Source organism: Pollicipes pollicipes, unplaced genomic scaffold, assembly GCF_011947565.3.
Source record: "Pollicipes pollicipes isolate AB1234 unplaced genomic scaffold, Ppol_2.1 Scaffold_7231;HRSCAF=8579_pilon_pilon_pilon, whole genome shotgun sequence".
Taxonomy (NCBI): Eukaryota; Metazoa; Arthropoda; class Thecostraca; order Pollicipedomorpha; family Pollicipedidae; genus Pollicipes; species Pollicipes pollicipes.
Genome location: NW_023597034.1, coordinates 1674203 through 1687221, shown reverse-complemented (window position 1 = coordinate 1687221; position 13019 = coordinate 1674203). Strand labels below are relative to the sequence as shown.

At 56.5% G+C, this 13019-nt stretch overlaps 1 protein-coding gene across 1 annotated transcript; it reads right to left on the bottom strand.

Annotated features, from left to right (window-relative positions):
- Window positions 1–1037: 1037 nt before the first annotated feature.
- LOC119109242 (dnaJ homolog subfamily C member 11) lies at window positions 1038–12818 on the bottom strand. Its single transcript, XM_037232835.1, has 14 exons — window positions 12767–12818; window positions 8370–8482; window positions 8076–8205; window positions 7673–7805; window positions 6399–6515; window positions 5919–6019; window positions 5430–5651; window positions 4707–4914; window positions 3921–4039; window positions 3507–3693; window positions 2887–3000; window positions 2434–2563; window positions 1934–2063; window positions 1038–1092 (listed from the first exon to the last, which is right to left on the bottom strand). The coding sequence occupies exons 2-14, from the start codon at window positions 8445–8447 to the stop codon at window positions 1070–1072; spliced, it is 1692 nt and encodes a 563-aa protein (XP_037088730.1). The 5' UTR covers window positions 8448–8482; window positions 12767–12818; the 3' UTR covers window positions 1038–1069.
- Between the last annotated feature and the right edge of the window lie 201 nt (window positions 12819–13019).

Sequence of the window (13019 nt, the reverse complement as noted above, 5' to 3'; positions counted from 1 at the left end):
AATCGAGCCGCGACACGACTGCAATGTTCAGTCCACGACACCACATGAGAAACGGCCGGCTAACTATACCTGAAGCCGTTAATGCATGGGTGAGCAACCCTGCAGCATCCTACCGCCGTGTCCGAGTCACCAGTCTGGTTACGTGGTGTTGTCAGGTCTCCGTACCTGTCTTGTTTACCGTAACCGCTGAAGACATGCGTGGAAGACATGTCATGCGTATCGACCCAGCACCGTCCGCCGGCCGGAGAGACGTCACACAAACTTTGTGCTGAACTGCATATACTCGTTACGTCGTATCCAGCACAGCCCAGCACAATCCACTCAATCGTGACCAAACGCTGAACCACTTCCACCCAGTCACCCACTCGATATATCCTGCGCCTTTCGCACCCCACCTGTCCACACGAGACGACCACCACGCACTGCGCCCCACACAGCCGAGCGGCGCCCCCCGTCACACACCCCCGTTGCGGCGACGACGACGACGACGCTGCCCAGCCAGAGACGGCGCCCCCCGTCACACACCCCTGCTGCGGCGGTGGCGACACTACCCGGCCGGGGGCGGCACCCCCCGTCACAGACTCCTGCTGCGGCGGTGGCGACACTACACAGCCCGGGGCGGCACTCCCTCGTTACACAAACCCCGCTGCGGCGGCGACGACAATGCCTGGCCAGAGACGGCACCCCTCGTTACGACCCTGCTGCGGTGGCGACGACACTACCCGGCCGGTGGCAGCGCCCCCCCCCCCCCCCCGTCACACACTCCTGCTACGGTGGCGACGACACTACCCGGCCGGGGGCAGCACCCCACACTACCCCAGCTGCGGCGGCAGTGACGACACGGCCCAGCCGGGAGCGGCCCCGTCACACACCCCTGCTGCGGTGGCGACGACACTGGCCCAGCCGGGAGCGGCCGGGGCGCGACGGTCGGCCACGGCGCTCTGGGCGACACGCCAGCGTGGCCGCCGCCGCCTGACATTGCACTAGTCGACTAGTGGGTCGGCCGGCCGGGCCGCCCGCCGCCGCAGCCGTCACGACTCGATACGGTGCGCTGCAGACAGGAGACACGTCAGTCAGGGGCCGTGTGGTGCGCTGCAGAGACAGGAGACACGTCAGTCAGGGACCAGTGTGGTGGCACTGCAGACACAGGGAGACACGTCAGTCAGGGGCCGTGTGGTGCGCTACAGAGACAGGGGAGACACGTCAGTCAGGGGCCGTGTGGTGCGCTGCAGACACAGGGGAGACACGTCAGTCAGGGGTTGCCAGAGACAGGGGAGACACATCAGTCAGGGGCTATGTGGTGTGCTGTAGAGACAGAGAAGGCACATCAGTCAGGAACTACGTGGTGCGCTATAGAGACAGGGGAGACACGTCAGTCAGGAGCTGTCAGAGACAGCGCAGATACGTCAGGAGTCACGTCAGCCGCCAGGACAGCGAGCCATCGTTTAAAATTCACACTGGGGGCCATCCACTGGACAAGACTACAGTCAGAATTCCGCCATGAACTTTATTGCATCATACTAAGCAAGAATGAGCCACAATCCGAACGGCAGGGTGGCCAACGGACGACACACACTGAGGATCCACGTAGTGAGCATCGACAAGGGGATGGCGCATCGAGATCAAGGCAGCGAGCTCGAAACGTAGCGACAGTTAGCCAGAGCCTTCACTCGCGTTCGACATTTCAGAACATGAATGTCTCCAGAGCACATGGGACTGTACACCGCGCTAACGTGTCAGGCAGGTCTGAGAGACAGCATCAGACCGGCGGTCTAGACCACCAGACCGGTGGACCAGACCATCAGACTGGCGACCAGACCATCAGACTGGTGAACCAGACCATCAGACCGGCGGACCTGACCATCAGACCAGCATCAGACTTCTGCCGGAGACTGCAGGCACCGCCGGTGACGCGGCACGGAGCAGCACTCACATGACTTGGGTATCCGCAGGGGGTCCGTGTCCGCCACGGTCGTTTGGTGGCGCGCGCCGTGGAACAGGTACTCCACCTGCAGGCTCTTCTCGGTGTCCGGCGCCGGGTCGAAGAAGCCCGGCAGGTGACTCTGCCGGCGCCGGACGGAATCAGAGACGGCCAAACACTCACAATAACGCGCGTACCGACACACACAAACGTACAGACCTGCGAACAGACTGGCGCCTGACAGGGGGCAAACAGAAGCTGGGCAGAGTGGGGAAAACAGGGGCATCCTGTGACAGAGTCGATCGACGATTAACAGGCGTTTAGGTTCACGGGACACGAAATAACTCAACCCCACGCGGGCATCAGGCGTGAGCACGTGGCTGACAGTTGGGTTTCAAAATACATCCTCCATCGCCCTCCTCCAATATCAGTACTCCGCACGTGGTGAATAACCCAGTTCCTGCTGTGACAGCGAGCTGCCTGGCGGTGGCCGCCGCCCGGACCGGGCTCACCTTTGGGCTCTCCTGCAGGATCAGTTTGGAGTCCTTAACCAGGCACTGCAGCGGGATAGTGACGTCGACCAGGTCGTCGGGGCTGGGCTCCGGCTGGTCCCCGGAGCTCGGCTGCACGAGCCGGCCGTACCTGGGGCGCCGGCCGTCCGGTCAGGCGAGCAGCCCACACCAGACGGCGCGGACGGGTCGCGAGCGCACGGCAGCGGACGGAAAGGCCTGCCGCCCGGCACCCAGAGACGGGGCGAGCTTGCCGGTCACGCTGTGGCACAGACACCGCCTCCTGGACCGGGATCGGTATCGAGCTGCCGTGTCCACCACGGACCAGCCTCAGACAGGCCCATACGCGTGCGCTCACCACGCGAATGAGCTCAGTTGTGGGGAGACGGCTGCCTCACCAGGCAATGGTGACGATAGCAGGCCCCTAACAACGCAACGCTAGCCCCACCGTCTCACCAGGCGGCGGTGATGATGAGGCCGCGGCGCAGCTCCTCCGCCTGCCGGATGCGTGCCACCGTCTCGCGCATCAGACCGACAGCCGACTCGGCCTCCCGGCGCCGCGCCGCCGTCCTGCCGTCGTCCGCCGGCCGTCAGCGTCACCCGGCGCCGGCACACCGGCGCACAACGGCACGCGGCGCTTCACATCGGCCTGCGCGTGTTCGGCGACCGGAGAACATTGCACTGCCAACCAACAGCACAGTGGAACCTTTCATACTGCTCATGGAAATCCGACGACACCCCCGCGGTCGCATCTGAGCCCTCGGGCACTCGTCTAGCCTGATCCCCTCCCCTGCGTCCATAGCGCTAGCGCCTACGCCACCCCAGTTCGCTGTCGGGTATCGATCCTTCTAAGTTCATGTCACCGCCTGCCTGATCGACTCCAAGTCCCATCGGATCCCTCTTACCTCCGGCGGTCGTGATCACGTGCCATCCCGAACACCTAGCATTGTCTAATGCATCCACCTGTCCTTCACTTCGCTTTTCCACCCGAGATTCCATCGCAACGCTTTCAACAGCACCCAGACACATGCTAGCACCCACGTCCCCAGCCGCGTCCGTCCTTAGGTGGGACCGACCTGTCGCGGTTGGCCTGTCGCCGGCGTTCCGCCTCCTCGCGCTGGCGCTCGCGCACGTACGGCGCCACCAGCAGGCGGCTGACGGCAGCCCAGGCCAGCAGCGGCACCACCGTGCCGTAGAACACCGGGCTCAGCATCAGTTCGTCCGACAGACGCACGTGCGCCGTGTACGTCTGGTTGGAAGCGGCTCAGTCTGCGGACGGGAGACGCCCGACTGACAACAGCGCCGCTCGACTGAGGCCCGGACGCGACGGACTCTGGGAGGGGGCGGGAGCTCGGGTGGTGCCGGCGGTCAGACACTGAGCGGTGTTACGCGGCATGACTACACGTTCACGTGGTGACAGGACGCGGCCGAGCGAGCGGGTGGGGAGGAAGCGTTACCAATGCGGCTGTAAGTCGGACCCCATCATACGCACTTGATTTTGACGGCCACTCCTGTGGGCATGCCGACGCTGACGAAGGCGCCGAGCGTGCTCAGGCCTGAGATCTTCTTCTCCACGCCGTACTCCACCAAGAAGCCGAAGGTGCCACCCCTGGCGCAGGCACGTCAGTCAGTGTCGCCGCATGGAGGAACGGCAGGGTCGAGCGGCCCCACTCGATATCAGTACCAGCATGCCCGCCCAGAGCAGATGTTCCACGCACACATCATACGGCAGCATCCTACGCTCCGTGACGACATCCAGTCCTTACATAGCAGACCCGAGCGTCGTCCGTTATCCCCGACATTTCACCTGGCGTGACCACACAGGACCCCGAGCCTTCAGCAACACCGCACCGCCGTGTCACACCATCGCCACAGCCCGCCCCAGCAGTCGCCTGCTCACTTGGTCACTAGCCGGGTCATATCATCACCGCACCCCGTCCCTGTAGCTGCCTGCTCACTTGGCCAGCAGCCGGGTCGGACCATCACCGCACCCCGTCCCTGTAGCTGCCTGCTCACTTGGTCACTAGCGGGGTCAGACCATCACCGCACCCCGCCCCAGCCGACTCACTTGGCCACCAGCCGGGTCAGGCCATCACCGCAGCCCGCCCCAGCCGACTCACTTGGCCACCAGCCGGGTCGGGCCATCGCCGCACCCCGCCCCAGCCGACTCACTTGGCCACCAGCCGGGTCAGGCCATCGCCGCACCCCGCCCCAACCGACCCACTTGGCCACCAGCCGGGTCAGACCACCGCCACACCCCGCCCCAGCCGACTCACTTGGCCACCAGCCGGGTCTTGACGTCGGCCTCGGGCATCTTGAGCAGCAGGCTGCCGGTCACGTAGCTGTGCGGCAGGCCCACGTACAGGCTGGCGGAGAGCCGGCTGTGCTCGGTCTCGCGCACCAGCATCGTCTGCACGCCGGACGGCGCCCCGGCCCGGTACGTCAGGTAGCCGACCGTGTGCCGGTCCAGCTGGCATCCCAGCGCTGCGGCGCACAGCGCGTCGCGCGTCAGAGAGAGCGATCCGCGCACAGCACGACAGCCGCGCAGCGACAGCGCCGCGACGCGTCAGAGCGGACGAGCCGCACACAGCGGGCGAGCCACACACAGCACGCCAGTCGCGCACAGCGTGACGCACGCGTCACATGCGCGGCGATGGGGAGAACGAACGGCGCCAACGGCAAGACGAGCATCATTTTTGATAGCCTGATTGTTTTACAAAGCAAGCAGATCACGCCAAATTCAATGCTAACGGCAATTTCAACGGGGAAGGCGGTCTCCCGCCACGCCAAACGAGCTGGCGGCCACCCCGCACCGGACAACTCAACACGTCACAGACGTCGCCAGAGCGACACCGGCCACCCGGCAGCCTGCCCTGCTGGCGGCGGCCGGCGCCGGACAACTCAACACGTCACAGACGTCGCCAGAGCAACACCGGCCACCCGGCAGCCTGCCCCGCTGGCGGCGGCCGGCGCCGGGCGGCGCGACGAGCCGCACTCACTGCCCATGAGGCCGACGCGGCCCAGCCCGTTGGGCAGGATGTAGACGAAGCCGTGTCCGGTGGCGTGCAGGTGTCGGCCGACGGAGCGGAAGCCGCGCAGCGAGAGCATCAGGCCGCTGCCGACGCCCACCTCGGCCTCAGCCCAGCTGCGCTCCGACAGCAGCCGGCGCACCGAGCAGCTGACCTGGCCCTGCCCGGTGCCGTTCGAGGTGGAGAGCTGACCTGGCGGCGCGCGGCGGCAGCGGTGGTCAGCGCGCCCGTCGGCAGGGCTGTCCTCGGCCGCCGCTCCGCACGGCTGGGAGGGCGGCGCGTCCGGAGAGGCAGAGCGGACACGGTACGAGAGGCGAGGGGGAGAGGGAGGGAGGAAAAGAGGGACATACGGGGAGTGTGCAAATGGGAGAAGTGACAAGCAGATCAAAAAATTACACAAGATACGCTGGTAAACCGCTATACAGATCACACCAGCCGTGCCAGCTATTCAACGCTCACCTGACATAGTAGCAGTGTCCTTGACAGTGAGGGGCGCTTCAATGCTCTGGTTGAACGACATCCCGCCGACTTCGATCAGAGGAAAGAGGGATCCGGATCCACTGGAGGGCACTTCACGCGTGAGGCACGGGCGTGAGACCAACAACGGTGCCGGGACACGGACATGCTGAATCTCACCACCAGACAGCCAAACAAATATGCTATGAGACAGGCCGACGAGAAAACAGCGAAGCCATGGAAAGCACCAACGCAATGGTATGCGTCCCGTGTTCACATAACACACCCGACACAAATTCGGGTGGCCTGTTAACCTTTACACAAGAGCTGACGGATTCAATACTCGCCCTAAAGCCCATCCAAACCACGTAAGGCTCTGGACCTGCAGTCGCTGGCAGGCACAACGCCCACGGAAGGGACCGGTAGGCACAGACAGGAAGCGAGCCAGGTCCGCAGGAGAACCGTCAGCCCTGCGCCACTCACAACTCATCGTCGTCCAGGTCGTCGTCGTAGGAACAGAACAGGTCGGTGGCGTTGATGAAGAGCGTGACGGAGCCCTTGGGGTTTGTGCGCTGCAGCAGGCGACGCTCCTCCCGCTCCCTGGGGCGCATCGCAGCGAGTCACGCGCAGGGGCAGTGTCGCACTCGACACCACGCTACTGGAGACAACCCGCACGGCCCAAACTGGCACTAGCGAAGGGGAGAGATTCCGTGAACCCACCGTGTGATGTACACACGCCCGCGTGCAATGTCATCTCAAATTCACCATACACTCACACGTCCTAGCCGCTCCAACCCAGCCCCCACCAAAGCGCGTTGGTAGCACAGCCGCTTTACGGCGTATTTTTCCTACCAGCCCATAGCGTTCACGTGGTAAAAACCTGCTTTTCACAGAGCTGTGAGTCAAATTGCATCAGGCCAGTTTCAATAAATCCGGCACCAAACGAAATACTTTTTTTCTTTTTTTTTGTCTTGCGTCCGAGTCTTTGACTATCTTTTGTCTAGAGACGCCAAACACCCACGGCGTGCCGGTTCAAAGTTTTCGTGCACGGTACGACGTGAATTTTCCGACTTTCTCGATATGTCCGGTAGTCTCAGTAGCTTATCGGTAGCGTGGCGGATTGGTAACCGGAACGCTGTATGCTCGAAGCCGGGTGTTGTTGAGTCTTTCTGCCCATCGTCCATAGAATATGTCCAATTGTTTGCCATCAGCCAATACATGCTGCCAGCGTTGTGTGGTGTACATCTTGAGATTTCTTGCAAAAAAGCTGGGCACAACATTCATTAAAATTTTGAATACACTCACTATTGTGGTACCTGGACCATGCTACCTTCAGTTACTGGCTACCTATTCAGCACCAACGACAAATCTAGCCTACATCCCACATCTACTGTGTTTCTGGTGAAATACTGTAGGTTCTTATAATGAACTTCGTTCTCAACGGTATCTACTGCCCTGGCCCAAATCAAAGTAAGCCAACGGAATACAGTCGTCACACAGGCTCAGTCCATTCACGTCCGCAATTCAAAGTTGCACGATGCATTCTGTGTTGTGGGTCCACACACGACGCAGTCAGACACACAATGACGCTTCACGCGGTCCGACCACCGTCGTTCCCAACGCTGTCCTCGCCGGGTGCTCCCAGACTGCACAGCGCGCTCTGAGCGCGCTCGTCACCGGGCACGCGCAGCCGCCCCTTCCCCTCCCACGCCGGTGCGCGCGGACCCTGGGGGCGGGCCGGGCCGGCGGCACCGTACCTGGCCAGCCGCTGGTACTCCTCGCGGATCTCCTGGGGCGTGCGCGTGCGCTGCACCACCTCCCAGCCCTCGGTGCGCAGGCCGGGCACGCCCAGGCTATCGTAGATGGCGCGCCGGTGCGGGTCGCTCAGCACTGCCCGGCAGCGGTCGGGCGCGGTCAGAAGCGCCGCTCGTGCACCAAACGGCACACGCCGTCACACAGAGCAAGAACAGGCCGCCGTCACACAGAGCACGCACCGCCGCAGCCGACGCGACGAGACACAGATTCAGGACGAGCAGGCATTTACAGGTGTCCGTGACAGGTGACACACCAAACGGCCTGCTTGCCTCCCGACCACCACATGCGGGAACAAAGGCCTACACATTTAGGCGGAGAGACGCCGCAGAGCGGCGCAGAGCACACCTTCGTACGCGATCTTGGTCTTGTTGAACAGCACTTCCGCCTCCTTCTTCTTGTCGGGGTCGCTGTGCTTGTCCGGGTGGTAAAGCCGGCTGAGGCGCCGGTACGCCCCACTCACGTCGTCCTGTGACGCCTGCAGCGCAGCACAGGGTGGTCAGGCCCGCAGCACAGGGTGGTCAAGTCCGCAGCAGAGATCCACTAAGCACAGCTGGTGAAAACTTGGCTCCGACAGCACGTCCAGATATGTGCAGTGTGAGTGACAGGAACGGTCCGGAATGTTCGCGTCAGGTGACTTACGTCTCGCGGGATGTTGAGGAAGGCATAGTAGTTGTCATCCTGTTCGGAAGCAAACTCCTCTTGGTCTTCACCTGCCATTGTGACTGGTGCTTACCGAGACTGCATCAAAATGCCTGGAAATATTATCAGTTTAAACACATCTCTTTACATGCAAAACAGAGACACGCCATACACGGTAATTCTAAAGAGGCAAGGAATGCACGGAAAGACGCGACCCACATCACAAGCTTGGTTGCACAAGACCAGACGAAGGCGGTGCTCAGGCCCATCAGTCTGACGTCGTGCAGATCCTGCAGTGCGATGCTGTAGCGCTCCGAGCCTGCAGACTGGTGGTGCACTACGTCTGGGGCGGGTGTGTCGGTCCCCGCGCGACGCCACCTAGACCAGTGACGTCAGTCCAGCGGCCGGCCGACTGCCCGCGTGGTCACGAGCCCGCTGAGCGTTAACAGGTGCGCTGCAGTGAGCGACTGCGGAGCGTGCGACCCACTCCCGCATCGCGGCCGCGGGGCAAGCCCGGAAGTGTGCGCCCGAAACACAGTCACGGCTCCCGGCCGGCACCGCGGCAACCTTTGAAGGTCATCAGCTGCTATGCCCCAGGCGAACTTCTCCGACCGCCCACGCTAGCCGGATGCGTGCTGTCAGCGGATCTGACGTCACGGAAGCTGGAGTGTGACATCACAATCTCCAGCAATCCATCAGTTGTGCCAGTGATGAGCCACGTACGCTGCACTGTCGCCCACAGCCTCCGGCCACTGCTACCCCCTGAGCCATCGATTCACCCCAGGATCAGGCTGCTGTTTAGCTTTGACATCCAGATTGCAACCCAGGATCGTGGTGCCGATTGCTTCGCGAAGGTTTGATTCGCCAGTAAACAAAAAGCATTAAGGGATCACATCGCACAGCATATTGATAAAAGCAAAACGCCATGGTCATTTTAGTTCAATGACCTACAATGGCCTTAAAACCTCCATAAAAGATGTCTGCTGTGGTCCATGTCATTCATCAATTAAAATTGCATTAAACTACCAGTATATTCTAAATATCAAATATTTTCCAGCTGTTGCTTTACATTATCAAAAAATCTGAAAAGAGCACCAGCAACTACCCCATAAAACAATCTATGCAGCAACAAAGGTTGCTTTTGTCCTCTGATCTGACCCTAGGTCAAACTGTTTGAACCATAAATTCATTATTTTATCACCTAAAAAACTATCCTTGACATCCACAGCTTTGTCTAACACTCTGTTGTCAAATTGGATTGAATGATTCCTGGGATGATGCCTTCCCTAATAGTTGTATCCTTACTTTTGCTGGCCATAGGCTGGCAGCTCTACAAAGTAGATTTGATTTTGCATACTGAACAATCAGGCTACTCAATTGCCTATAGTCATGCCAAGTTTGGCATGGCTATACACAAGCTGTACAGAAATTATTATGTAAAAACCTTTGGGTGGGGCCAACTGACACTCTCCCCCTGGGCACATGTTGAGGGCTCTTCCTTAAATCTGCTGAAATGATCTGTCCCAGTCAATGAGGCCTCCTGTTGACATGATGTTTGTACCCTTGTGCTCAACCTGCCACCCCACTCATACTTTGCTCCTGTAACTGACTTATTCCCAAGCCAGTGACTTCTATAGATCATATGAGCTGTGGCAGCAAAACAGACCATATATGATATGACCTGATATGGACTGCATTTTGGGAAACATTGGGAGAAGGTGTCACTGACTCTTTTCCATTTATCTCCCAAAACAATCTTTATTTTATCACACTTTCACCCTTCCATTCCCACATGTCATACTTCTCTTAACACACGTCCGGGTGGCCGGCTAGATACCCTTCGCTCGGGTAGGGGGTCAATTCGACCCCCTGAGATCTTGGGAACTAAGAAAGCTAGAGACACCAAATTTACAGGGCGTGTTGACCTGTACGTGAACTCACTTAAGTCACAGTTTCAAGTTCCTAGGTCATGACCTTCGGGTCAAATAAGGTCAAACAAGGTCAAGTTCCGGGCTGGTCTTCCAAAGTGCCCCCAGAACCTAGATAACCATTTCTAAGCAAAAGGTCACTTGCTCATTCACGTTCAGTGACATTGATTGACCTTTTGAAGGTCAAGGTGACCAAAATAATACAATATTGCTTTGAGTTTTGCATTTGACTAAACAACAAAGATTACACTAGGTAGTATGCTTCTGAAACAACATGTTGGCCTGGGTCATTTTAGGTCAATGACCTATTCTGACCTCCAAGAAGTCCATGGAAGATGCATAATGTGGTTCCTGCTATTAGTAAATTCGAAATGAGCACCAGAAACCATCCCATACAGCAAGCCCTAGAGTAACAAAACAGGTTGGTTTTGACCTTGGTGTGAACTTCATACCTGACCTCAGGTCAATGCAATCTGCTCATTCCACTGGTGTGTTGCCTAAGAAAGCATCTCAGAGATGTATGGCTTCCTCTAACACTCCGTCGTTGGATCAGATTGAAGGATTCCCTAGAAATTGCCTCCCCTGAAACCATGGCCTGACTTTGACCTGTCATAGGTCAGCGACCTTACAAGGTACATGTAAGTTTTTGGTGTCAAACGATCCGCTATTAAATTGTCTACAGCTATGCAAAATTTGTCGCGGCTACGCCGCGCCGTTCGGAAACCATTTTAAAAAACCTTTGGGAGGTGAATTTGACCCCCGAGCACGTTAATGTCATGAATACTGTTGCTTATGTGTGCATCTTGAAATGTGCGTACAAAACGAGAAAACTTGACTGCTTGACCATGAACAATTGGAAAGCATGAGATGTGATGAAATGAGCTCACTTATAATTATTGGTGTACTTCTAAGTGAAAAAGACAGCTCTACACAACACTTGTAATGGTACCTTAGACAGTACTGATAGAGAGCCAGTTGACATCTGTTGTATCTCAAAATCTTGCTCACAAACATCAATAGCATTATTATGGTGTCATAGATGCCTGGGTGACCTTTAAATAGTCTGCACAAATTGGTCTTTTCTGCACATCACATATGTTTGTGGGTGTGTAGGTAACAAACTAGAGGGGTTTAGACCTTTCAAGGAGCAGGGCTGTGAATCATGCCAAATGATCTTCAAGATCACTACTTCAGTTCAAAACCTCACACAAATGTGAAATGCTGCCTTGAAAAGTCAGAAATAAAGTTTAAAGCCTGAACTAGTTTTTACCTCCACAAAGTGCATTGCATGATGCCCAGGTGTATGTACCCCTCTTTTTAAACTCATTACCTGCTTCTCTCAAGGATATGTCACAAATTAGAGTCTGGCACTAGGAATGTGTGTAAGGTACCTAGCACAAGCACTGACACAAATACATGTGATTTTTGGCTGCTAGCTTGAAAGAATCATTTAGTATACAAGTATTGCTATTATTTATTTAGTTATTAGAGGCTAACCATTAAGCAGTCACTACTAAGATAACTAACAAACTGTAACATATTGGCATTGCTGCAGGCACCAGTGTGCCCTATAGCCCTTCATATCTTTTCATGATTTTCAAAACATTTTGTGGCATGTTCAATACAAACCATTTCAGTGTTGTCTTATTCACAATTCCTAGTTGTAACCATTGCCCAGGGCTATCAATTGCCTATCTGAACTTGACCAGTCTGATGAGTAAACCTAAAAGAAGAGGATATTCTTCTCACTGGTGATGTAGGTCAGCAAAATTCCTCATATTGTGTCCAACTGATCCAGGATGAGGTCAAAGATAAATGATTTCAAGTGGAGAAAACTTAAAGCCTGTGATTCATAAGAAGTGCAGATCAACTTTGAGTATTTCAAGTGGAGAAAAATTTGGGCCTATGATTGATAAAGAGTGCAGATCAACTTTGAATAATCACCAAGTGACATAAGCAGGATATACATGTACCTGGCAGCCAGTCTGCAAAACAATAATCTACTGCACCAGATACATGACACATTGATGTGCTGAACCTTGTGGTGATGTGCACCACACTCAAGCAAGGCAAAACTGAGTTGCATTTAAAACCAATTTTGTGATTTTTACATTATTTTTAGCTGAAAATTCATCATTAAATTACAAAATACAGCATTCCACTTCATGCTCTCATAATTTCTTGAACATTGGCCCTATATACACTGCTATCAGTAGTGACATGCCTACTTTTATGACACTCAGACTTATGCTGTACACTGCGCTGCAATTATTGCCGCGTTATCCTTGATTAACTGGAGATGTTCGGCATAACATGTGGTTAACATCCAGGCTTGGAAAGGATGCCAACGATGGCATCCTTTAACAGCTAAGCCTTGATATTTATTATTCACATTATATTCCCTGTACAAAAAAGCCGGCTATGCCCACCAAGACACACTGATACACCCTAACCTGCTCAATTCTTTACCTCCTCTCCAGCCTCCACACACGCCTTTTACCAGCCTCCTTACCCCTACGCGTTATCCTGGACCAAGTCTAGGGCCGCGATGGGATACCAAACTTTTGCCGCAGGATCGCCATTGACCCGGTCGCTGACGACACTACTTTACTGCCGTCCATGCAGCCAAACCATTATGTAAAAACCTGACCGCCACAAAACTTCACCTTCGGCTAAGGGTGTAACATTCGATCAGATAAGGTGAAAATGATGTGGTGTCCTC